Source organism: Gorilla gorilla, chromosome 21 (genome assembly GCF_029281585.2).
Source record: "Gorilla gorilla gorilla isolate KB3781 chromosome 21, NHGRI_mGorGor1-v2.1_pri, whole genome shotgun sequence".
Classification (NCBI taxonomy): Eukaryota; Metazoa; Chordata; class Mammalia; order Primates; family Hominidae; genus Gorilla; species Gorilla gorilla.
In genome coordinates, this window is record NC_073245.2 from 75,121,810 (window position 1) to 75,146,908 (window position 25,099).

General features: G+C 61.9%; 1 protein-coding gene across 1 annotated transcript; it reads left to right on the forward strand.

The window, feature by feature from the left end:
* The first annotated feature begins 642 nt into the window (after window positions 1–642).
* On the forward strand, window positions 643–25,099 carry COL9A3 (collagen type IX alpha 3 chain). Its single transcript, XM_055372600.2, has 32 exons — window positions 643–870; window positions 1,295–1,363; window positions 2,247–2,282; window positions 2,951–3,022; window positions 3,685–3,738; window positions 4,936–4,971; window positions 5,262–5,285; window positions 5,512–5,565; window positions 5,866–5,919; window positions 6,346–6,387; window positions 8,055–8,111; window positions 8,578–8,631; window positions 9,336–9,389; window positions 9,723–9,776; window positions 10,283–10,336; window positions 10,757–10,810; window positions 11,440–11,493; window positions 12,297–12,350; window positions 12,456–12,509; window positions 12,988–13,032; window positions 13,159–13,212; window positions 13,297–13,350; window positions 14,008–14,061; window positions 14,165–14,236; window positions 16,181–16,216; window positions 17,110–17,154; window positions 20,032–20,064; window positions 20,298–20,444; window positions 20,589–20,643; window positions 21,196–21,378; window positions 22,794–22,871; window positions 24,541–25,099. Exons 1-32 carry the CDS (start codon window positions 793–795, stop codon window positions 24,729–24,731), a joined length of 2,055 nt encoding a protein of 684 aa, XP_055228575.1. The 5' UTR covers window positions 643–792; the 3' UTR covers window positions 24,732–25,099.

Genomic DNA, 25,099 nt, shown 5'->3' on the forward strand with positions numbered 1-25,099 from the left:
ACATGGCCAGCACCGCCTTCAGGTTCCTGCCCAGGGCACAGTTGCTTCAGGCCGGGGATCCCGGGGAGGGGTTCTTCCCCTCGGCCAGGGTCATCGTTTTGCGATCTCTCCCGGGAGTCTGGGTTTGGAGTCTGGTCTTAGCCGGTAGCAACTGACGTGGCCTGACCACCCGGCCCGTCCAGGTCCACGGGTGAGGGGCCGCGGTGGGGGTGCTCCCAGCCCAGCAGGCAGCCCTGGACAGTGACCCCGGAGCAGGAACCAGGGCTGCGCTGGGCACTGCCCGGGCCCTGGAACCGGGGACTCACCCTCCCCGGGGTGTTCCTGGGCCTTGGGTCGCCTGGGTCCGCTCCGGCGCCTGGGGAGGGGTCTGCGGCTTCGGAACCTCGCGGGTCTCCCCTGCCCCTCCCTGAAGGGGGCCCTTCAGCGCCGCGCGCCTCCTCCCCCTCACTCGGGTGGAGGAGCAAGGAGAGAAAAGAGCGTCTTTCTCTCTTGCTCAAAGCTGCGTGTGTGCAACGCGCCAGTCCCAGGATAATTTTAACTCGCGGTCGGAGAGAACGCGCCGCCCGCTAGGCGTCTTTTTTTTTTTTTTCACCCAGGCGGGCTGGGCGGCGGCGCGGGGCGGGTAGAAACCCCCCCCCGCCCAGGTGGGCCCGGCTGAATGGGGGGCTTGTGCAGGCGGGGGCGGGAAGGGGAAGGGGAAGGGGCCGCCCACCTCCCGCCCCGCCCGCCCGCCCGCCCGCCCGCGCGCCGCCAGCCCGGACGCCGCCGCAGCAGCTCAGACTCCGCTCAGCCATGGCCCGGCCGCGCGCGTTCGCCCCGCTCCTGCTCCTGCTCCTGCTCGGGGAGCGCCTGGCGGCCGCCGGGGCGCAGGTGAGCGCGAGCTCCGGGCTCTGAGGCTGCACGTGGAGCCGCGACCGCCCCAGCCCCGAACCCGCCACTCCGGGGTGCCCGGCGCAGCCTCGACGCCCCCAGCCCGTGTCGCCGTCGGGGCGCGGAGTCGCCAGCGCCTCGGGATGAGCCCCGTCCGGCCGCGTCCTCGATGGGTCCTCGCTGGCCCGGGTCGGCCGGCGCCGCCGCCTCCTCTGGGAGCACAAGGAGGCCTTTGTTCCCGCCGCCGGAGGGAGGCGGGGGACACACTGCGCGGGGGCGCCGGGCTCCGCCCGAGGCTTTGGGTCGCACCGAGGAGAGCGGCGGTCGTCGCAGGCCCCGGAGCCGGTCGGGACCCGGGAGGAGGGGACGCCGGGTCAGGCCCGCCGGGGCACCTGCGCTCCTTAATGAGTTTTCTCCGTTTCAGAAAGTGGGACTCCCAGGCTCCCCCGGCCCCCCAGGGCCGCCCGGGAAGCCCGGCCAGGACGGCATTGACGTGAGTTTGGGGGTGGGGAGGGCCCCGAGCGCTCTGGGGTTCTGGCTCTGGCCCCCACCTCCCTGAGCTCCCCAGCCTGATGGAGAGAAAACCAGGCCCCACCTCCCAGAGCCGGGGTGACATCAGGGGGCAGCCAGTGCCTTCACGGGATGGGGGTGGCCCTGGGGGGACTGCTGGTGGGTAGGGGTGGAGGGTGTCATGTGGTGGTCCTCCACCCAGAATGCCGGCACTGAGGTGTGTGTCTCTGGGTCCCCTGAGGGGCCCGTGCCCCTGTGTTCGGGGTTCTGGCCTCTGTGGCTGAAGTGGGGAGAGGCACGTCCTTCGGGTGGATGGGGGCGGGGGGTCTTGTTGGAGGCTGCTGGGCTCTGGAGCCAGCCATGGAGGGGCTTAGGAGCCGACTCAGTCCTGAGATGATGTCCCCTACGGGTATCTCAGGACTGGTGTGGGCCAAGCAGCAGGAGGAGGCGGCTGAAATTCTGCAGTTGTGCCTCCCTCGGAGGGACCGTCTGGGGTGAACCTCCCCATGTGACCACCACCAGGGCAGGGGTCCCCTCAGGGCCTGTCCACGCTGTGTGGTCCCCATGGAGGGCTGTGGAGGGCTGCACCAAGAGCCCCCCATGACCCACCCTCTGCCCCCCTGCCCAGCTCGGCCTCAATGGCCACAGCCTCCTTCCAGTCTGTCCAGTTCACCCCTTTGCCCAGTGCTGCCCCACACATGGGAGGGTGCCCTCTAGGTAGGGATCGGGGGCTCAGGGGCCCCTTTTGTCTGCTGGGGCTGGGCCTCTGGGGCTGATTTGGAGGCCAGCGCTGCTCTTTTCCCCGAGGCAGGGTTCTTGAGGGACCCCTGATTTTCAGGGCTACATGTGGGTGTCTTTCCTCACAGGGAGAAGCTGGTCCTCCAGGTCTGCCTGGGTCCCCGGTGAGTGTCCCTGGCTAGGGAGACAGCCTTTTTCCAGTCTGGAGAGAAAGGGGGAACTCAGAACAGAGGGGTCATTGATATCCTGTCTCATCCTGCCTGAGCCCGGGTTGCCTGAGGGGAGGCCTCAGAGGGCTTGGAGCAGGCCTGGAGCCAGCAGGGCGGGAGGGGAGTGTGTGGGCTCAGCCTCTGCATGTTCAGGGCAGGGCCTGGCTTTGAAGCTTTCTTTGGACCAGCGCCAGGCAGGCTGGGGCCGGGGCTGGTACAGCCCTTCGGGTCCCCCAGGCCTGAGGTCACCTGGAGCCCTCCCACCTTCTTCAGCTCCAGGGGTTGAGGGTCCTGGGGCTCAGAGCCCCGTCTGGGTCCACTGGGGGTCCGACAGAGATGCCTGCTGGCCCTTAGCCAGGGAGGCCGAGGTGACCAGACGAAGGTCTTACAGATGCCACTGAGGGATGGGGCGGGCAGCCTTCCTGGGCCAGCAAGGTGTGGGCAAGCAGGACACACGTGCTCCAGCTGAGCTGGGTCTGCCAGACAGCAGGGAGGACCCAGGAGAGGGGCCCATCCCGTATGGCTGGGTTGGGGGGAAGTGGAAAGCATTTTGCTTCATTGCTGAAGGCCTGGGCTCCAGGCCAGACCCCGCCTTCACATCTCTGCCCTTTCCTCCTGCACAGGGACCAAAGGGGGCCCCAGGAAAGCCGGGGAAACCAGGAGAGGCCGGGCTGCCGGGACTGCCGGGTGTGGATGTGAGTGCGCCTGCCCTTCCCCGCCATGCCCCACTCCCCGCTCCGGGTCCCTGGAGGAGTCCGGCCTTAATTGCTGTTGTCCAGCTGGGCCTGCTCAGGCGGGAAGCCCAGTCCTGAGAGAAGTCTCCAGAAGTCCCCAACAGGGGTCCCTTGGCCTTCATCCCAGACGCCACTAGCATCTGGCAGGGGACAGAGCCAGCCCAGTGGAGTCGGAAGTCCCGCCAGCCCTCCTTGCTTGTCCAGGAATGAGTGCCCATTGTCAGGACCTTCTGCCCACTGCTGGCCGGCCCCTGTGAGCCCCAGGCTGGCCTCACTTAGTCATCATGGGCTCCAGGCCTGGCCCCAGGGCCACTGGAGTTTTGTTCGGAGGAAGCCGGGCCTGAGAAGTGAGCTGTCCAGTCCTGCTGGGTTGGTCCCCGAGGCCTGACTACAGCAGGTGCCTCTGTTGCTGGCTTCCCGCTGGCTGCCCCCTCCCTCCTCCCAGAGCCTCTGGCTACAGCAGGCAGACAGTGGACAGGGCCAAGAGAGGAGGCTGCCAACCTAAGGGTCTTCTATGCCTCTCTGGACTCACCAAAGGAGGGTCCGTGCTTCCATTTTTGCCTGGGGGGTGGCATGTGCTTCCCATGTGGCCCCTCGAGCTCGCCCTCTGCCTCTTTCCCCAGGGTCTGACTGGGCGAGATGGACCCCCTGGACCCAAAGGTGCCCCTGGGGAACGGGTAAGTGCCTGCGCTGAACCCAGTGGCTTCGGTTCAGAGGTGAGGTCCCCTGGCCACCTCTGGCCGCTCTGTGTCCACAAGGCCAAGGAGCTGGTAGTTCCAAGGACAGCTGCCCTGCCCGTGCCTGGAGTGGAGGGACAGAAGGGCAGGGTGCCAAGTGGCCCGTCCCCGTGCCTGCCTCCCTGCCTCACCTCCACGTATGGTCAGAGTTGTCCTGGTATCCAGACCATGGCAGGGAGAAGGGGGATGGTTTGGGGGAACCCACCCCAGGTGCCTGCTCAGAATGTCCCTGAAGCCCCCAGGGCCCTGGGCAGACCACCACCAGGGACCCCCGGGCACGCAGCCTGCAGAGTCCCCTGTGCCTGTCTGTTGGACACTGAATCCTTTACCCTGACGGAGTGGCACCACCACCCAAGGGTGCCTTTCTCCCCTTGTGGCTTCTGAGTACAAACCCGAAGCCAGCATTCTCTCTTTGGCCTCATAAGACGTGGCTGTCAGCCACCCGGGTGCCACTGGCCCCAGGTGCAAAGCATCACAGAGGGCAGGAAGGCTGGGCTGGGGACACGAGGACACAGCCCTGCCTTTGGGACCCTTGGGAGCTTGTCAGGCATGAGGCGGATTCTGAGCTGAAAACAGGAGGGAAACAGTAGCTGCTGGCAGCCGAGTCCGTGGTGCCCAGAGGTGTGGTGTGGGCTGGTCCCCAGGCTTTCAGGAGGGGCCTCCAGCCTTAGCACAGGGCCGGTGTGTGCCATCCAGGGAATGAAGCATTTCAGGCAGCAGGGGCCAGACAGGGCCCAGAGGGTGTGGAGGGCAGACAGGGCCTGGCTGCCCAAGGCTCTGGGGCTCGCTGACGTGGGCAGGGGCTGAGGACTCAGCAGGCTCCGTGGGTGGGTTATCGGGAGGGCTTCCTGGTGGAGACAGGCACCCGGGGTCACTTCGGTGCCTCTCAGCCCTGCCTTAAGTTGCACTTTCTTGCGGCGAGCGCTGGGACTCTGGTGCCATCTGTCTCCAGCAGCTCCCCAGGACGGCAAAGACCCTCCAGGTCAAGAGGGCTCAGAGGCCCTGCCCCTCTGTGAAGTGGGGACTTGGACCCTGTTGTCCTGGGAGTTGGAGTTGTGATGTCACACTTCAGAGGGAGGGGATTGGGTTTGCAAATAGAGGCCCAGCCCAACCTAGACGCCTGCTTTCCTCCCACAGGGAAGTCTGGGACCCCCGGGGCCACCCGGGCTGGGGGTGAGTATGGAGTGTGGTCCTCTCCTCTCCATGGGAGTTTGGGGAGCTGGAGAGTCTGGTCTAAATGGGGTGGCCTCCAGGAATCCCAGGGACCATCCCTGGCCCTCTCATCTGCAGCCTCTCCGGAGGCTGGTGCCTGGATGGGGTCCTGGTGCCCTCTCTGGGCTGGGACCAGACACCCATCCCTGGAACCGCCCTTTCCCCGGGACCCACCTGAGCCATCTTAGGGAGGGGTGAGGCGCAGCCCTTCTTGTGCCTGGCAGGCTCTGACCCCATGTTTGGCTTTGCAGGGCAAAGGCCTCCCTGGACCCCCCGTGAGTACTGACAACCCTTGGGGCCCTGAGCAAGCACGCAAGTCCCGAGAGCCTGCCAGGCTGGGATGTTCCAAACCGTGCCTGGGGGTGGGGCTTCTCAGGGGCAGCCATCTGACCACCCCGTACTTGGAGCCCCTCTCCCTTCGGAGGCGGCACACCAACCCTGGGTGGGGATCCTCGGGGCTTCCGGGTGCAGACCTCCCCACCTCTCTTTACTTCCCTCCAGGGAGAGGCAGGAGTGAGCGGCCCCCCAGGTGGGATCGGCCTCCGCGGCCCCCCGGTGAGTGGCTGTCCCAGACCCCCTCAGAGTGTGCTCACCTGTGGCCTCCACCGCCAGACTCAACAGCCAGGGGCTCCCTTCCCCTCTCCCTTTTCCCTTTCTCCCCCACCCCCACCTTGGTGGATGTTGGTAGAAGCCCTGGCCAATGATCCAGACCCGACCTCAGGACGCAGACACCAGCACAGGCCGTGGGAGTGGGGGCTGGCGGGAGCTGGGCGTGTCCACCTCCCTGGGAGAAGCCAGGCACCTCACTCAGGTGGGGGCTGGTCCCACTCTGTCTAAGTCATACCCCCTCCCCAGGGACCTTCTGGACTCCCCGGCCTCCCTGGCCCCCCAGGACCTCCCGGACCCCCTGTAAGTACTGGGCAGAGGCTCTAAGAAGTGCTGGGCATGGACTAGGACGCTGGGTTGGACCCTCCCCGTTCCCCCTCCTCAGGCTCCATGCCCCTCCGAGATCTCCTAACCCTAACTTGGCCACTCCCAGGAACAGTCAATGGTGGGGGCAGTGGCTGTGGCTAGGCCAGCCAACTTGGGGATGGTCAGGACTCAGGTCCCCATGGCCACCCTGCCCCAAGGACAGGTGGATTCTGTCATTGTCACATGCCCTGTGGGTGGGCCAGTAGCTCCCAGCACTGGCCACTTGGGGGACGGGATGAAGGGTCTCCAAGTCCCCTGGTGGATGGGGAAGGTCGTGGTCCGTCAGAGAGTGGGTGGGTGGGTTGGGTGGCTGCAGGTGGCTGGGGAGGGCGGGAGAATGTCAGCTGTCTCTTTTTGTCTTAGGGACACCCAGGAGTCCTCCCTGAAGGCGCTACTGACCTTCAGGTAGGCACTTGAAGCCATTTGTTAAGGGTGCTGGGGGGTGCCTACCTTGGGGGAAGGGGGTCTGGCCTGGAGAGGGGCTTGTCCATACTGGCAAGAAGGCAGGGCCCGAGCCCTCCCTGGGGACAGGAGCTCAGAGCAGACAGCTTGGGCACAACCTGACAGAGAGGCTGGCTGGGACCTCCCCCTCCCCCTTCCCACCCTCCTCGACACTGTCTAGACCTGCACTGTCCCTCACGAAGCCAGGCGCATGGAGCTGTGCAAATGTAATGAATCACAATCATGTCACAGAGCCATCCAGCTCCCCTGCGTCATCCGCAGAGGGCGCCCTTGGCCACAGATGGCGACAGAACTGGAGTCTGGGACCCACCTTTATCTTGATCTTTGAGCCTTGTCATTTGCCTGAAAAGAAAACAGGCTCAGATCAGGCGCAATGGCTCAGGCCTGTAATCCCAGCACTTTGGGAGGCCCAGACAGGAGGATCGCTTAAGCTCAGGAGTTTGAGACCAGCCTGGGCAACATAGTGAGATCTTTGTCTCTACAAAAAATTGTTAAAGTAGCCAGACGTGGTGGCGTGCCTGTTGTCCTAGCTACTTGGATGGCTGTGGTGGGAGGATCACTTGAGCCCAGGAGGCAGAGGTTGCAGTGTGCTGTGATCAAGCCACTGCACTCCAGCGTGAGCAGCCAAGCTCAAGCCTGTCTCAAAAAAATGAAGAGGAAAGAAAATGGGCTTCGGAGGCCACGGATCCATCTCTCCTCTCTGTCTGGCCGTCCGTGGTGGCAGTCAGAGCCTTGTTTCCACAGAGAGGTTTGATAGTTTTGAAGGGAAAAGTTCGGCCCACTCTGACCTGACCACCGACGGCTGTCTACCAGCCTCTCTCCTCACCCCACCCCGGGGCCTAGGTGCCTGGCCAGCCTGTGTCCCAGAAGGGAGGCTTTAGGGAACCTTCCAGAATGTGGTGCGTGGTTGGGCCCCCGATCATGGGCTGAGTGGGGCAGGGGCTGAAGATACAGGTCTGCACCCTTGGCCTGGCCTGCCCATTGCAGCTGTAGGATAATCTAGAAGCAGCCCTGGGTTTCCTGAGCATCAGGCCTGTTGCCTGGGCTCACAGCGTCCCTCCTAAAAGCCCCATGCCGAGCACATTCCTGTGCTGAGGATGGGCCCGACCTGGGGCTGCTGCAAGGCCCCCTACAGAGCCGGCCGGGGCTGTGCTGAATGGCTGCTTTGATACCCAGTGTCTGCCGTGGGGCCGGCTGCTCCATGCAGCCCTTGCTGCACTTGGCCAGTGCTGAAGGAGACCCTGTCTGTGTCCTGTCCCAGTGCCATCACCTGTACGGAGTGGCCTCCTGGGGTACCGTCACCTGTACGGAGTGGCCTCCTGGGGTCCCGTCACTGTATGGAGTGGCCTCCTGGGGTCCCGTCACCCAGAGGGCCCCGTCACCCACGTGGAGTGGCCTCCTGGGGTCCCATCATCTGTGCGGAGAGGCCTCCTGGGGTGCCATCACTGATGCGGAGTGGCCTCCTGGGGTCCCGTCACCGTGAGGAGTGGCCTCCCGGGGTCCCGTCACCGTGCAGAGTGGCCTCCTGGGGTCCCGCGGGCACTGACCTCTGCGTCGGACATCCTGCTCTGTTTGGCTGGGAGGGGTCTGACTGCTCTGTTTTCCAACAGTGCCCAAGTATCTGCCCGCCAGGTCCCCCAGGGCCCCCTGGAATGCCAGGGTTCAAGGTGAGTCACAGGTGACTGGGACCCAAGCGCCACCCTGTGCTGGGCAGGAGGCAGCTGGGCTCCCATGGGGCTGTGGAGGTGGCGGGTCCAGAAAGCTGGACCCTGGTTCCAGGGTTGCCCCAGGAAGAAAGCTAGGCCAGCCTCCTTGTCCCGCCTTCAGCACCCCAGTGACATGCTGATGTGGACAGGCTGGGACTGGCCATAGGCATCAGAGACTGTGAGGGAGACCTAGCCTCAAGCTCCCACCCCAGCCCAGCCCTGGCCCGCTCCTGACCGCAGAGCGCCCTCATGTGGGTCCTAGCACCTCTCAGGCCTCAGTTTCCCCATGAGGGCCCAGACCCGCAGTCCTGTGCGCTGCCGTGTGGCGGGCCCTGGGCTGACTGACCTTGCAGGCCTCACTTCAGTGTTGCCAGGGAGGGGGTGTCGGGGGGTCTGGGTGGGGCAGTGACCCCACATTTGCTTGCAGGGACCCACTGGCTACAAAGGCGAGCAGGGGGAAGGCGGCAAGGACGGCGAGAAGGTAAAGCTGCCACACAGCAGCTGGGGAGGAGCTGGGGACTGGAGGCTGGGCTTGGGCAGGAGGGAGGGGCTGGGGGCTGGGCTCGGGCAGGGGGGAAGGATTGTTTCATGGGTGCACCTGCACTGGTACCTACTGTGCCTGTCTTCCAGACAGGGCCTGGCTGGTCAGAGCTGGGTGATTTAGGCAGGGTCCCTGGACAGACGCCGTCCTGCCTGGCCTCGCTGTGGAAGCTCCCTGGTTTGTGTCTGTGGCCGGGGCGAGGGGCATCTGAGGATGGCTGGCTTTAGCCTGTAGCCTCCCCTCACCTGTGGCCGCTGTCCATGGAGGGTGTCTGTCTATGGTCACCTGCAGGCCGGGGGACCAGGTCTGGGATGCCCTTTAGCATGGCTGGAGTGATCAGATGAGGAGACCCCAGGTGCACATCAGAGGGGTCCCTGCTTGGCCACGAGGAGGGGCCTGGACAGGGCTGAAGGGCCTTGTGGGAACAGTGACCACGGACCCAGGCCCGGCAGGGCGAGGCCACCGAGACTCGCAGGACTGCTCTGGAACTGTGGGCAAGTGTCCCCTTCACAGAGCCTCCAAGGCCCAACTGTGAAGGGGGCAACACCCCCAGCTGCTTGGGCTTGAGTAGGGTGACTGGAGGCACCGAAAGGTGCAAGGAGAGCCAGACTGGGCCGCTGACCACCCTATCCCCTCTGTTTCAGGGTGACCCTGGCCCCCCTGGGCCCGCCGGCCTCCCGGGCAGCGTGGGGCTGCAGGTGAGGCTAGGAAGGGGTAAGGATGGTGGGATGGGAACTCAGCCCACAGAGTGATCAAGCCCTGCACATATCTACCCCCGAGGGGGCCAGCTCCGGTTGGGGGGTGTTTGGCCAATACCCAGGCACAGGAGCGCGACCTGGCTGGGGGTCCCACCTCTGCCAAGGCTGCTGATCTCAAGGCTGGTGCCCCCTCCCTCTGGGGGACCTGAGCTGAGGCTGAGGGCTCATGGAAGACACCAGGGCTCCCAGGGGTACCCCGAGGGCCTTGGCCCTGGGTGCTCCCCGGGGTGGAGGTGCAGCCCCAGCCTCTGCATCTGTGCCTCTCTCCCACAGGGCCCCCGGGGATTACGAGGACTGCCAGGGCCACTCGGGCCCCCTGGGGACCGGGTAAGTCCTGCAGCCCCTAGTGGGGGCCGGCCAGGTGGCTGGGGGCCTGGTTGTCTGCACCTCCAGACTTCAGATGGGCCCCGTGAGTGACATTCTGAAGCAGCCGGCACCCTGGCTCTTCACGCCGCTATGGCGCAGGCCTTGCTCTGGGCCCCTGTTCTCGCATGTGCCTGGGCGAGAGCTGACAGTCGGCGCTCACTGATGCCCGCACGTGGTCCCAGGCTGCTGTGAGGGCTCTTCACGCATGTGCCCGGGCGAGGGCTGATGAACTCTGCTCGCTGACACCCACACACACGGTCCCAGGCTGCTGTGAGGGCTGTTGTGGCTTAGGCCAGAGCAGGAGGGGAAGCAGGGATTTGGAGACTACTAGGTGGCATCTTGGGGGAAGTTGCTGGGGAGCCCTAGAGGAAGGGCTGCTTGTGTCTGGGCCGCCCCTGAGGGAGCACTGGGGGGATGCCAGCCAGGCCTCAGACAAGAGGACCCCGGATCCCCTCTCTCCTCTGCAGGGTCCCATCGGGTTCCGAGGGCCGCCTGGGATCCCAGGAGCGCCTGGGAAAGCGGTAAGTGTGTCAGTGGACGGTGGGCGCCATGCCTCGTGACCTCTCTCCCCTTTCCCTCTGCTCCTCTCAAACGCCCCCAGCCCCACTGGGGCCCCTCTTCTGTGGCTGAGCTGTTCCCTGGACACCCTGGGAGGGCTTGTGGCATGGGTACGGGGGTGCTTACCAATGGAATCCATTCTTTGTGAGACATTCGCCTCCTTTCTGGTTCTGGACGTGGAATGAGGGGTCACCATCGTCCCTCTGGCACCTCCAGCCATCTCTGACCACTCCTGGAGGGCCCAGGCCTGGAGGGGCCCCCGTCCCACTCTCTGACCACTCCTGGAGGGCTGTCCCCCGCCCAGGCCTGGAGGGGCCCCCGTCCCACTCTCCGACCATCTCCATGGTGTTAACTCTGTCCCTGCCCCACCTCATCCTTTCCAGGGTGACCGAGGCGACAGGGGCCCAGAAGGGTTCCGCGGCCCCAAGGGTGACCTCGTAAGTGAGAGGGAAGTTGGTTCCCTGGGTCGTTATGTGGAAGAACCCAATTTCCCTCCTGACTCGTGCTGGGGAGGGGGACACACTTGGGAGTGAGACTGCAAGGGGCTGCCCTGGGTGGGCCTGGGGGTGCGTGGGGGTGAGCCTGACCCTGGAGGGCCCCAGCTCTCTCCCTGGCCCCAGCCGTTCTCCCAGAGCCACATGGGAGCTCTGTGGCACCCTGCAGAGCGGCCCACGGGCCAGGTGGAGGGACCAGGCTCCAGGGCTTGGATCCTGCCCCCAGAGAAGACGGCTCTCGGGTTGAGCAAGTGAACATAAGGAAAGTCCAGAGGCAGCCAAGCGTTCCAGGAGTGGAACTGAAGTGACCGTCCCCAGACTGGTCAGCCTCCACACCTCCCTCGACCGAGCCCTGGCAGCCGGAGTGCAGGGAGGCGCCATGCCGTCCTGCAGCATCCGTGGATCCAAACACAGTTTTCTCCACGCACCCACAGGCCCCAGGGTGGTGGTCGGGGGTGGCCCCTGCCGCTGCCCACCATAGCTCCTTGGTGTCCCCGAGCAGCTGGCCGGGGAATGCGTGAGGCCGTCTGGGAAGAGACTGCCACTGCTTCTGTCACTTGTGTGTCCTCTAGGGCAGACCTGGTCCCAAGGGAACCCCCGGAGTGGCCGGGCCAAGCGGAGAGCCGGTGAGTGCACGTGGCTGCTCCTCATGGAATGCTCCTCCCCCGGGTCCTGGGTATGTACAGGCGGAGATGGCATTCAGAAGGGCTGGAGCTCAGTGCCCTCTGCTGTGGCCATCTTGAAATCCGGGTTAACGATGGAACAGCCCCGCAGCCCCACACATTTCTCTCTTGCCCAGAGCCTCACGAGTGTGCAGGAGTAGGGGCCTCAGGCTGGGTTTACCTGCATGGAGGACACGGGAAGTAAGGGTGGGTGGGTAGCACCACTGGGCAGAGGTGGGCACTCCCGGGGTCCCGGGCACCCATGCGGGCACCTTCCTTCCTGCTGGGTGCCCACCCTCAGCCCAGACCTGAGCTCCCTTCTAGCCCCTCGTGTTGCCTCCTCCCCGGAGTAGTGCCCTGTCTTGGGACACCCAGCAGTTGGCTGTGTCCTGATTCCAAAACCAGTCCAGGGTGGACGAGGCAGGCCTGGCCTAAGGCCTGGCTCCCAAGCCTCAGTTTCCCCACCGTAAAATGGGCCAGAACCAAACTTCTTTAGGGCACCATAATGTGCCTGGTGGACGAGGCCTCGGGCGTCAGCACTGCATCAGCACCGCCTCTGCCACCCACCCACACCCCTCGGCTGTGTGGTCACCGAGGCAGCACTGGTTGCCACACGGCCACCTTAGTCATGAAACCAGATAACTGCCAGGGTGTGGGGGCAGACACAGTTTTAGGTTGATGGGGAAGGAGGCTGCCCTCAAGGTGGGACTGTAGAGGGAGGGAGGGGGGCCGCTGCCCAACGGGCCTTACGCATCCCTTGTCCCCAGGGCATGCCGGGCAAGGACGGCCAGAATGGCGTGCCAGGACTCGATGGCCAGAAGGTTGGCATGGGGCTCAGGGTGTGACGGGAGGGAGGGGGCTGGAGGGGAGTTCAGCCTCCCGAGGCCTCAGCCTCCCCTTCCGCACCCCAATCTCTGTCCTCACAGGGAGAGGCTGGTCGCAACGGTGCTCCGGGAGAGAAGGGCCCCAACGGGCTGCCGGTGAGTGCCTGGCGGGTGGGGCCAGCCTGGGGCGCCACAGCTTCTGCCTGCCCAGTGGCCCATGTTGGGCTGGGTGGGTTGGTCGCTGTAGGGCCGACTCCCTGTGAGGGGTTCTGGGGCCTGGGTCCATCAGGGCCTGGCACAACCCCTGCTGCCCAGTGGGTGCTGTGGACGGTTGCCTGTGTGTTTGCATGTGTGTGCTTATTCGTGTGTACGTGGGACATGTGTGAACATGTTGATGGCCATCCCTGGATGCCGTGCGGTCATCACCCCCATGGGCTCTGAGTAGGGGCTCCTGCATCCAAGGCCAGGGAAGCTGTCAAAGCCGCACCTCAGGTCCACAAGGCTGGGAGAAGTCAGCCCTGCCTTTGGGTGCACTCACTCTGGCCCTTGCATCCTGCCTGCGTGCACGCCCCTGGGTGCTGCTGCCTGCGTGCAATGTGACTGGCAGCCCTGACCGCAAGCTCTCTCCTGGCAGGGCCTCCCCGGACGAGCGGGGTCCAAAGGCGAGAAGGGAGAACGGGTATGTGGCTGCAGCCGCTTTCTCTCGGAGGGGAGGCGAGGGGCCGGGAGGCAAGGGGCCGGGGGGCCAGCGACCTGGCCCCAGTGCAGGTGTAGGCAGGCACCCACAGCTCTCCTTCCTCTACAGGGCAGAGCTGGGGAGCTGGGTGAGGCCGGCCCGTCTGGAGAACCAGGCGTCCCTGTGAGTATCTGCGGCGCCCCAGACCCCTCCCCATCCAGCCTGTGTGCAGACCCTGCCCTGACACCCTCCTTCCTTTCCCTGTAGGGAGATGCTGGCATGCCTGGGGAGCGCGGTGAGGCTGGCCACCGGGGCTCAGCGGTGAGTGCAGGGACATGGCCCGGGGTCGGGGGTTAGCACTGAGCCATTGGCACGTGGCCCCAGTTTCTGAGCAGGCCGGGGTGGCATTTGGTTGCCTTGATGGGCCAGGCCCACAAAAGCCTAGGATGCCAGGAGGTGTGGGGCCCCACCTTCTTGTCCCTCACCCGCTGGGAGATGGTTGGGGCCAGGCCAGAGCTGCCCTGTTTCCTTCTTGTCCCTCACCCGCTGGGAGGCGGTCGGGGCCAGGCCGGAGCTGCCCTGTTTCCTTCTTGTCCCTCAGCCGCTGGGAGACGGTCGGGGCCAGGCCGGAGCTGCCCTGTTTTCAAGCCTTCTATGCTGATCCCAGCCTTGTGCCCCCATAGACTGAGATAATGACAGCACCAGCCACAGGGCCCTGGTGGGGGGAGCCATGGGCATGGGTGCCAGGCCAGGGTGTCTGGCCTGACAAATTGGGTCCAGGGCATGCCTGAGTTCTGAGACCCCCTAAACTGCCCTGGGAGGTAGCCCTGCCTCTGTCCCCAGCAACCCAGCCAGGTGGCTTAGAACCGGCTCCTGTGTCCACCCACTCTGGGGGAAGGCTGAGCCAGGCTCCCTGGGGCCTCTTGGGGACTCCTCGAACCCTGAGACATCCGCTCACACCTCACCTTTGTCTTCCAGGGGGCCCTCGGCCCACAAGGCCCTCCTGGAGCCCCTGGTGTCCGAGGCTTCCAGGTGGGTGAGGTTGGGGCAAGGGCCTGGCACGGGGGGAGGCACACCCAGACGGGCCAGACCCGACAGGGTATGGGCACTAACGAGCCAGGACCTCCTTCCCCAGGGCCGGAAGGGCAGCATGGGAGACCCCGGCCTTCCAGGCCCCCAGGGCCTCCGAGGTGACGTGGGCGACCGGGTAAGTGGCCCTCTCAGCAGGAAGCTCCCCTGCACTCCCTCTACCCCTGTACCACAGTCCCCCACCCCCCACCACACTCCCCCACCCCCACCACAGTCCCCCACCCCCACCACAGTCCCCCACCCCCCACCACAGTCCCCCACCCCCCACCACAGTCCCCCACCCCCACCACAGTCCCCCACCCCCCACCACAGTCCCCCACCCCCCACCACAGTCCCCCACCCCCACCACACTCCCCCACCCCCACCACACTCCCCCACCCCCACCACAGTCCCCCACCCCCACCACAGTCCCCCACCCCCACCACAGTCCCCCACCCCCCACCACAGTCCCCCACCCCCACCACAGTCCCCCACCCCCACCACAGTCCCCCACCCCCACCACAGTGTTCCACCCCCACCACAGTCCCCCACCCCCACCACAGTCCCCCACCCCCACCACAGTCCCCCACCCCCCACCACAGTCCCCCACCCCCCACCACACTCCCCCACCCCCACCACACTCCCCCACCCCCACCACAGTCCCCCACCCCCACCACAGTCCCCCACCCCCACCACAGTCCCCCACCCCCACCACAGTCCCCCACCCCCACCACAGTCCCCCACCCCCACCACAGTCCCCCACCCCCCACCACACTCCCCCACCCCCCACCACACTCCCCCACCCCCCACCACAGTGTTCCACCCCCCACCACAGTCCCCCACCCCCCACCACACTCCCCCACCCCCCACCACAGTGTTCCACCCCCCACCACAGTCCCCCACCCCCACCACACTCCCCCACCCCCCACCACAGTCCCCCACCCCCACCACACTCCCCCACCCCCCACCACAGTGTTCCACCCCCCACCACAGTCCCCCACCCCCACCACAGTCCCCCACCCCCCACCACAGTCCCCCACCCCCCACCACAGAGGATCACATTGCTATAAAATAGGCTTGAACACCATGTCCCAAGTGACTGTAACGGTCACAGCTTCTACCTGGTCAAGACTTTTTCCTGCTGGTCTTGCAGCAGCTGCAGCGTTAGCTCCTTGGGGGTCCGGGCAGAAGCGGGGCACGGCCTACCCAGGGCCCCAGCTCACTGGAAGGAGCCTGTTGGTCTGGCCTGGGCCCCAGCCACGCTCCAGCAGGTCCTTGGGGACCTCGTGTGCCTGCTGTGGCCGCCTCTGCTGGGCAGACAGACCCCTTTTTAGATGTCAATCCCGAGAAGCCTCCAGGACATGGCTGCAGAAGCCCCGTCATTCCAGGGTGATGGTCATTCCAGGGTGATGGCCGGGGCTGTGGACACCACCACCCCATGGGGGATAGCGGGCTGTTTGTTGGCCTCCAGGCAGGACATTCCAGAGGTGGGGGCCATGCCAGCAACCTCAGGGCCTCCAAGAGATGGCAGGGCTGGCAGCCGCCCTGCGGGCACTGCGCCTGTCCCAGGTGTGGGTGGGGCCTGGTGGCTGAATTTCCCTTTCACTTTAAACTCACGGGAAAGTCTCCTGCTTTTCTGCCCTTTGGGCCAGTTCTCACTTATGCAGCCATGTGAGCAAATGGACATTTTTTAAAGGGATTCATAGCAACTCCCAGACATGTCCTCATTTCACAATGCCGGGGGAAGGTGATTAGATGAGCTTTTGCATCTTTGACTCTACTGTGACGGAATTATCCTGCAATTGTGCAGAAACACCCGCACGAATTCACGGGTGTTACAAACAGTGCAAACCTAACGGGACTTCACTACCCACAAGGGGAGGCTGGACAGAGCCGTCGGGCCCAGAGGCTGTGAACGGGAGCTTGGCCTTTGGGCCTGTGTCTGGGAGCCGGTGTTCACAGAAGCCCTTTGTGCAGCACAGATGGAGATGTGGGGAGGTGTTTACCATTCCTGGGCCCAGGGCAGGCTCACTTTAGGGATTCCTGCCACTCCTCTAATCCAGAGCCTTCTCTCCACACCCAGGGTCCGGGAGGTGTCGCAGGCCCTAAGGGAGACCAGGTGAGCTGGGCACAGGCTGAGGCAAAAGGAATGAAGGCAAAGCTGCACAGCTTCTCCAAGGCCCCTCCTGTCCCGGCTCTGGCCCTGGCTGTGTTTTCAGGACGCTGAGCCTCCTTTCTCCTCTTGCCGTGTCCGTCGGTCGCCCTTTCTGGCTCCTGCCCCTCCTGCTTAGCACAGAGACGGCAGCTCTGGGCACCCAGCCCCCAGGCACGCCCCGGCATCCCCTGCTGCCTTCCTGGGTGCAAACAGCTGGCCAGAGTTTCCCTGCATGGCTCTGGGTGCAACAGAAGCTGCTTCTAGTCCAGGAGGCACCAATGGGAACTCTCAAAGGGACAGAGGTGTGTCCTGCTGTCCTTCTGGAGAACTGACAGAGGGCAGGGGCTAGGCTCTGCGTGTGTGTTTTGCAGGCAGATTTGAAATGCATTTCTGCTCTTCGAAGCACTCTTCTTTTTGGAAAAGTGTCAGGGTGGGTGGGGCCATGGTCGTGGCTGCCCTACCCTCCTGCAGTGCCTGCTCTGGGTGGGTGGGGCCATGGTCTGGCTGCCCTGCCCTCTTGCAGTGCCTGCTCTCACTTATAGGCACAAGGCCTTTCCATACGGCTGGAGGGCCTGCAGCCATCGAACCCCCACCCCAGGTTCTGCTTGGCAGAAAAGCCTCATTATGCAAACAAATGTCTTCCATTTTTTGGCCCCACCCCTGCCTGCAGGTCTCCCAAGGCAGGGTCCTGGGCTGCGTTTGGAGCGGGTTAAAAGGCAGCCCTGGGGCCTGGGCTTTTGGCCTCGACCTTAAGATGAACATTACACCTACGGAGGCTTGAGAGCAGGGACTTTAAGGCATGAAGTCCCTACTCATGCATGAACAGCTCTTTTAACTTTGGGGTGTATCGTTTTCAGGGTATTGCAGGTTCCGACGGTCTTCCTGGGGATAAAGGAGAACTGGTGAGTAATTAGTTACTCACTGTTACCAACAGTTGGTAGCTCACTGTTACCAACAGCTGGGAGCGAGGTCGCCACTGTGGCTGGGGAACAGTCCTGGGGACAGGGTCAAAATCTGCAGCTCCCGGTGGAAGATCGGCAGCTCTGCTGGGCAGCGTGGGGATGGAGCAGGGTCGGGCAGAGGCCTTGGCCACTGGCCATCCCTTAGCAAGTGGGCAGGGCCTGGCAGGGAAACTCAGCGGCTCTGGAGTCTGACCTGACCCGGTGCTCGGACGTGTGGGCTCCCGCACTCTGCCCCGTGGAGTGGCACCTGCATGAAGCAGTCACAGCTGTGTTTTTGTTTTTTTGGTTTTGGTTTTTTGGGGTTGTTTTTTGTTTTGAGACGAGTCTCACTCTGTCACCCAGGCTGGAGTGCAGTGGTGCGATCTCGGCTCACTGCAACCCCCGCCTCCCGGGTTGATGCCATTCTCCTGCCTCAGCCTCCCGAGTACCTGGGACTACAGGCACCCGCCACCATGCCCGGCTAATTTTTTGTATTTTTAGTAGAGACGGGGTTTCACCGTGTTAGCCAGGATGGTCTCCATCTCCTGACCTCGTGATCCTCCCGCCTCGGCCTCCCAAAGTGCTGGGATTACAGGCGTGAGCCACTGCGCCTGGCCGGGGTTTTTTTTTGAGACGAAGTTTTGCTCTGTTGCCCAGGCTGGAGCACAGTGGCGCGATCTCGGCTCACTGCAGCCTCTGCCTCCTGGGTTCAAGCGAGTTTCCTGCCTCAGCCTCCTGAGTAGCCAGGATTATAGGCCCTCCCACAGTCGACTCATTTGTTGTGTTTTGGGGGGTTTTGTTTGTTTGTTTGTTTTTGAGATGGAGTCTCGCTCTTTCGCCCAGGCTGGAGTGCAGTGACGCCATCTCGGCTCCCTGCAACCTTCCCAGTTCAAGCGATTCTCCTGCCTCAGCTTCCTGAATAGCTGCGATTACAGGCGCCCGCCACCATGCCCAGCTAATGTTTGTATTTTTAGTAGAGACAAGGTTTCACCATGCTGGCCAGGCTGGTCTCGAATTCCCGACCTCAGGCAATCTGCCCGCCTCGGCCTCCCTAAGTGCTGGGATTACAGGTACGAGCCACCGCCCCTGGCCTAATTTTTGTATTTTTAGTAGAAACGGGGTTTCACCATGTCGGCCAGGCTGGTCTCAAACTCCTGACCTCAGGTGATCCGCCTGCCTCAGCCTCCCAAAGTGCTGGGATTACAAGCGTGAGCCGCCGTGTCAGGCCCACAGCTGGTTTTTAACTGAAGAAAACTCCACTTCCACAGGCCTAAAACTCAGGTGAAGCATCAAATTACGTTCTTGTTTGAGTCCCCTGATAGACACATTTCTGCTTCTGGAGGTAACAAACAGAGCAGTCGTTGAGTCCGAGGGAAGGACAGCCTTTCTGGCTTTCCCGAGGGGGGGTTTCATCTATGATTAAGTCTTTCCTTTGTGTCTGGGTGAAATAGAAACAGCCTAGCCCCAGGGACCCCAGTCTCTGGCAGACCCCCGCAGCCCAGTGTAAACTTTTTATGCCTGGGGACAAAAGACCTCAGTTGTATGTGTTTCATTTAGTGAATTCTTTATTTTTTTTTGAGACGGAGTCTTGCTCTGTCCCCAGGCTGGAGTGCGGTGGTGTGATCTCAGCTCACTGCAATCTCTGCCTCCTGCGTTCAAGCGATTCTCCTGCCTCAGCCTCCCGAGTAGCTGGGATTACAGGTGTCTATCATCACACCCGGCTAATTTTTGTATTTAGTAGAGATGGGGTTTCACCATGTTGGCCGGGCTGGTCTCAAGCTCCTGACCTTGTGATCCGCTCGCCTTGGCCTCCCAAAGTGCTGGGATTACAGGCGTGAGCCACCGCGCCCAGCCCATTTAGTGAATTCTTAGACAACACTGACAAATGGACCCTGGAAATCCCAGAAGCTGCCCTACCTGGCCACTGTTGCTGGTGGGGTGAGGGGCAGAGCCCCTTGCAGGCGGAAAACCTAAGGCTTTGCTCTCAGCTACTCGCACGGTCGGGCTGTGTGAGGTGACCCCCTACCCTCCTGGCCTCAGCGGAGCATGCTGTCCGGGCCCGGTCGGTCCCTCTGCTGTGCGGTTAGACTGTGTCAGTCTGTTTTCTGCAGCTGTAACAGAACACCACAGCTTGGGTAGTTTACAAGGAAAAGAGATCCATGTGGCTCCTAGTTCTGGAGGCTGGGAAGCCCAAGACTGAGGGTGCATCCATCGAGGGCCTCCCCACTGCGTCATTCCATGGTGGAAGGCAGAAGGGCCAAGAGGAGGTGCCAGAGAGAGGGAAGGGGCCCAACCCATCCTTTTCATGAGGAACCCACTGCGGAGACAACGGTGTTAGTTTACTCCGGAGAGCCGAGCTCTCAAACCTAATCACCTCTTAATAGCATTGCAGTGCAGTGGCCGTTCAATTGCAGCACGTGTTTTGGAGGAGACATTAACCCGGCTGACTGTGTGTTGACGCACCTGGGGCCAGTCATTCCTGAGGACCCAGCTGGAGGGGGTTCCAGGGTTTTAGGGCAGAGAGGTTCAGCCCAGCATTAGGCGTGTTAGTAAGAAAAAGGAATGGAAACGAAGTAAGCGTGTGTAAGAGAATGCACCGTGCAGCTAACAAAGTTACTCTTCCCGGGAAAGTAAGTTTTTAAAAAGCTTCAATCAATCAGTGCAATCACAGAAATACAAAAAATGTATATAGAAGAACGGAAGGAACCACTGTCAATATTTGGATGTCGTCTAATAGCAGGTGTGTGGATGATTTGATTTATTTTATCCTCAACTGGCTACTTCCCACCCACCCAACAATACACACTTAGTTCAAACACACAACTTTTCTCTTCACAGGGTCCCAGCGGCCTGGTCGGACCCAAAGGAGAGGTGAGTGCCCGGCGACTATTCCGATGACACCATCCATGGGCGCCTGCTGGCTTCCTGCCCACCTCTGGGCAACCAGGCAGCCCTGCAGGGCACTGCCCAGATCCGAGATGTAAAAAAGCTTGCTCTGGTCAAGGCTGGGCAAGACGGCTCCGTGCCGGCCGGGAAAGAGCACGTCGGGGTGGCTCTGGGCTCCTGGGCTCGCCCCTGACCCACCTTCCTCTGTTTCTCTGCAGTCTGGCAGTCGAGGGGAGCTGGGCCCCAAAGGCACCCAGGGTCCCAACGGCACCAGCGGTGTTCAGGGTGTCCCCGGGCCCCCCGGTCCTCTGGGCCTGCAGGGCGTCCCGGGTGTTCCTGGCATCACGGGGAAGCCGGGAGTTCCGGTACGTCGCTTTTCCGGCTTTTCCAGCTTTCACAGGGTTGAGATCGTGTTTTTTCCGGAAGGAAGTTACTTTGCGGGGTGACGGTGGGAATGCCTCACCGAGGCTGCCGCCCCCATGCTGACGAATGTGTGGGGTGAATTCCAGGGGAAGGAGGCCAGCGAGCAGCGCATCAGGGAGCTGTGTGGGGGGATGATCAGCGGTAAGTCAGCCACCCGCACCGGCTGCAGCGGGGCCCATCCCCGCCTGGGGGTCCCGTGCCTGGGGCTACACACACAGCCTTCGCGCCACTGCTTTCCAGCCAAAGTGAGCCCCTAGCACTCACCCCGCCTGTTAGCCCTTGGGGGTCCACGTCCGCCTTGGCGTCTGCCTGTCCTCTGCACTAGAGGATGGTCCACTCTCCCGCCCCGGATTCAACCAGATTCCCAGCACGCAGCAGACGCCCTAAAGCCTGCCGAATGCGATGGGTACAAGGACAGCGGAGTGTGCCCCTGTGGCTGGCAGGGCAGGTCCCTAAACACCCCCAAGGGCACTTCCTTCACCTTCCCACTCTCAGGCTTCTCAGGCTCCAAGGGGTTGGGGGTCCTTTCTAGCTCCAGCGTTCATCACCCCAAAGCAGTTAAACCATTTTCCATCAATCAGAAGGAAAACTTCCTTCTGGAAGACAGCACCGTGTAGATATTTTATGCTTTACATAACAATACTTTTGATGATCCTCTCTCGAGTAAACGCCTGCACCCTTGTTTTCCCAAAGAACAAATTGCACAGTTAGCCGCGCACCTAAGGAAGCCTTTGGCACCCGGGTCCATTGGCCGGCCCGGTCCAGCTGGCCCCCCTGGGCCCCCAGGACCCCCAGGCTCCATTGGTCACCCTGGCGCTCGAGGACCCCCCGGATACCGCGGTCCCACTGGGGAGCTGGGAGACCCCGGGCCCAGAGGTGAGTGTTTGACCCCATGACACGGTCACCCTGCTGTAAAAATCCCTGAGACTGACTTGTTAGTAGGCGCTGCTTCTGGTGCCTGCCATGCGCCCTCAGTGGTAACCCCTGGAACGTGGGGGCCTCTCATGTTTTGGGGCCTAGCACAGTTAACTCCTTGGTAATCCTGTGGGAACTGGAACATTTTTAAAATGTGATGTTTTTCTCAAATACCATTAGAACAATATTTGGCAGGGAGGGATTGATTAAAAATGTGACGAAGGCTGGGCGCGGTGGCTTACGCCTGTAATCCCAACACTTTGGGGGGCTGAGGTGGGCAGATCACGAGGTCGGGAGTTCGAGACCAGCCTGACCAACATGGTGAAACCCCGTCTCTACTAAAAATACAAAAATTAGCTGGGCATGGTGGCACACGCCTGTAATCCCAGCTACTCAGGAGGCTGAGGCAGGAGAATCCCTTGAACCCTGAAGGCAGAGGTTGCAGTGAGCTGAGATCGCACCATTGCACTCCAGCTTGGGCGACAGAGCGAGACTCCATCTCCATAAAAGAAAAAAAAAATGAGGAATGGCCGGGTGTGGTGGCTCATGCCTGTAATCCCAGCACGTTGGGAGGACGAGGCAGGTGGATTACTGGAAGTCAGGAGTTCAAGACCAGCCTGGTCAACATGGTGAAACCCCGCCTCTACTAAAAATACAAAATTAGCCGGGCAAAACACAGATGTAAGATTTGAATGATGCCATTAGAGGGATGTGAAAATGCCCTTAGGTGACCCATGGGTGGAAAATCATTTAAAACATGATTACAAAATATTAATAAATACTCAACTGCTTAATAGGCATAAATATTTTGAACAAAACTAAAATCCCATTCAAATTGGCTGCCGGAGGTCAGGGAGGTGGTTCAGCCGTGCACGGCTCAGCAGCAGGCACAGGTTCTGACGGCTGTGCCACCGGGCGGTTTCACGGTGGGAACATCTGAGTTCACTTACGCAAGCCCGGCCTCCTGCACCCCTGGGCCGTGTGCCAGAGCCTGGGGTTTATGGCTGCAGAGCTGCACAGCCTGTTAACTGTGCTGGGTCTTGTGTGTGGTTCTGACGTGGTGGGCATCTGTGTGAAATACATCCAGACACGGGAAAGGTGTGGTAAAAATCGGGTATGATATTCTTAAGGGACCACTGTCACCTATGTGGTGCGTCGTCCACCTGCAGCCGTCCTGCAGTCTAAGACTGTGTACAGGTGAGTCGCTCTTGTCCGACCCCGTCAAGCCCTACGCGTGTGACATCTGTACTTTTCTAAATGTTTCCACTTCAGTGAAAAGCTGGCACCCTGTTTGTTACAAAGGTCGATCAGACACCACTGTGGTGTGGCTGCAACAGATACTCTAACCATATGTCTGTGTCCACACCTCGTGACAGGAAACCAGGGTGACAGAGGAGACAAAGGCGCGGCAGGAGCAGGGCTGGACGGGCCTGAAGGAGACCAGGGGCCCCAAGGTACGAGTCGACGGCCAGCAAGGCTTCACTGGGTGACATCTCTTCCGCCATCTTGTAGCTTTATGTGGGGCGTGCTTGGGTTATGAATGGGTCTCTTTTCCTCTTCTCTTGGCAAAGCAGTCTTAGAGACAAGACTAGGAATTGTCTCAATAACCACTTTAATACATAAAAGTTTAATCGGGGCTGGGCTCGGTGGCTTACACCTGTAATCCCAGCACTTTGGGAGGCTGAGGCAGACGGATAACCTGAGGTCAGCAGTTTGAGACCAGCCTGGCCAACACAGTGAAAACCCCATCTGTGTTAAAAATACAAAAATGAGCCGGGCGTGGTGGCGGGCGCCTGTAATCCCAGATACTTGGGAGGCTGAGACAGGAGAATCGCTTGAACCCGGGAGGCGGAGGTTGCAGGTTGCAGTGAGCCGAGATGGCGCCACTGCCTTCCAGCCTGGCGACAGAGCGAGACTCCATCTCAAAAAAAAAAAAAAAAAGTTTAATCAGTAAGCAGATCCTCCTGGATCTATTTTAGCTAAGTCAATTTGGTTAGATTCTGTTTAAGCTACTCAGTATCTATTTCAGTTAAAGTATAACAGAATTTTCTCTTAATTGACCTGTGCTTACATTGAGTATTTCCATTTCTAATGACAAAAATAAATGCTTTGTCACGGAGGGAGGCAGCGCCAGGATCCTTGGCAAAGGCCATCCCCTGCCCGCCCCTGTCTTAGCCTGGTGCCTTCTCAAAACCAGGAGGCCTTAGACTCCAAGGATGTGTGTGTCCAGATGAGAAGGATCCCGAACAGTCTTCGAGAAGGCACCCGCTCCCACCTCTGCCTGGGTGCCCCGGAGCCCTCTCCTCTCCTCTTCTCCACGCACTCACACTGCTCTCTGGATGCCCTGGAGCCCTCTCCTCTCCTCCACCCACCCCACCTCTCCCTGGGTGCCCTGGCGCCCTCTCCTCCCCTCCATGCACGCACGCTGCTGTCTGAGTGCCCTGGAGCCCTCTCCCCTCCTCCCCTCCACGCACGCACACTGCTCTCTGGGTGCCCCATGCTCCTGGACTCTCCTTTGCTGACCTAGCTCTGCCTCTACCTGGTGTCCAAATGCACAGGGGTCCCAGGCCCCAGCCACGTCTCTCCACCTGTGGCTCTGAACAGTGTCTGTGTTGCGCTTGCTGGTGGACAGCAGCCTCCCGGCCGCACCATGCCCGCACCATTCTGGACTTTGTCACCTCATCTCAGTGAAGGGCTCTGACCCCCTCTTAGGCGCTGACTCCCTCTTCCCTCACACCCAGGCCTCCCCCCATGCTTCCACTGTCAACACTCACCAAAGCCCCCCCACAACCCCCCACTCCGGGCCCCCTGCTCACTCCAAATCCACTCCTTACTCACACAGCCCCCACCAAACCCGCATAAGTCAGAGCGCGGGTGTCCTCAGGACGGCTCTGCACCCCTGCCTGGGGCTGGCCGCGCCTGGCCTTCTCCGGACACTCCCGACCGCCAGCCCCGCGGAGAGCCTTTGTGTGCCCTGTTCCCTCGGCCTCCCCACCCCCTGTGGCCTCTCCCCAAGTGAAGAGTGAGCTGATGGAAGAGCAGGGCTTGCCCGCAGCTGGACGTCAAGTCCCCCTGCTTTCAGTCCGGGCTGCAGCTGAACTCACCCTTCTGCTCTGTCCCAAGGACCCCAAGGCGTGCCCGGCACCAGCAAGGACGGCCAGGACGGTGCTCCCGGCGAGCCTGGGCCTCCCGGAGATCCTGGGCTTCCAGGTGCCATTGGGGCCCAGGGGACACCGGGGATCTGCGACACCTCAGCCTGCCAAGGAGCCGTGTTAGGAGGGGTCGGGGAAAAATCAGGCTCTAGAAGCTCATAAAATTCAACGTGAGGAAGCAAGTGACAAGGACGCCTGAAGCGCAGTGGGCGGTCATGAAGGAGCGGGGGTGTGGCAGGCGGGTGACGTCCAGGAGAGGGAGCGCCCCCGGGCTGCCCCTCGGCTGCCGACTGGACGCGCGGGCCCTGCCAGCGAGCACCCTCATCGGGCTGTCGCCTGACAGCATACCTCAAAAGGCCCTAGCTAATAAACCTGTAAGCCCAGCATTTGAGAGAAGGTAGGGTGTGTATATATAAAAGGTTGTGTACAACTCCACGAGATGAAAAATATTCAGTAACTTGTTTACATAGCATTTGTGTAAAGACTATGATCTCATCCCAATAAAATGATATATTAAATCTTCAGATTAA

Bases quoted from the DNA above. Each gene is read 5' to 3' on its own strand.
- COL9A3 (XM_055372600.2), top strand. From the start codon at position 793: ATGGCCCGGCCGCGCGCGTTCGCCCCGCTCCTGCTCCTGCTCCTGCTC. The intron at 9,777-10,282 runs GTAAGTCCTGCA...TCTCCTCTGCAG, and splicing joins TCGGGCCCCCTGGGGACCGG to GGTCCCATCGGGTTCCGAGG. The intron at 14,062-14,164 runs GTGGGTGAGGTT...CTCCTTCCCCAG, and splicing joins CTGGTGTCCGAGGCTTCCAG to GGCCGGAAGGGCAGCATGGG.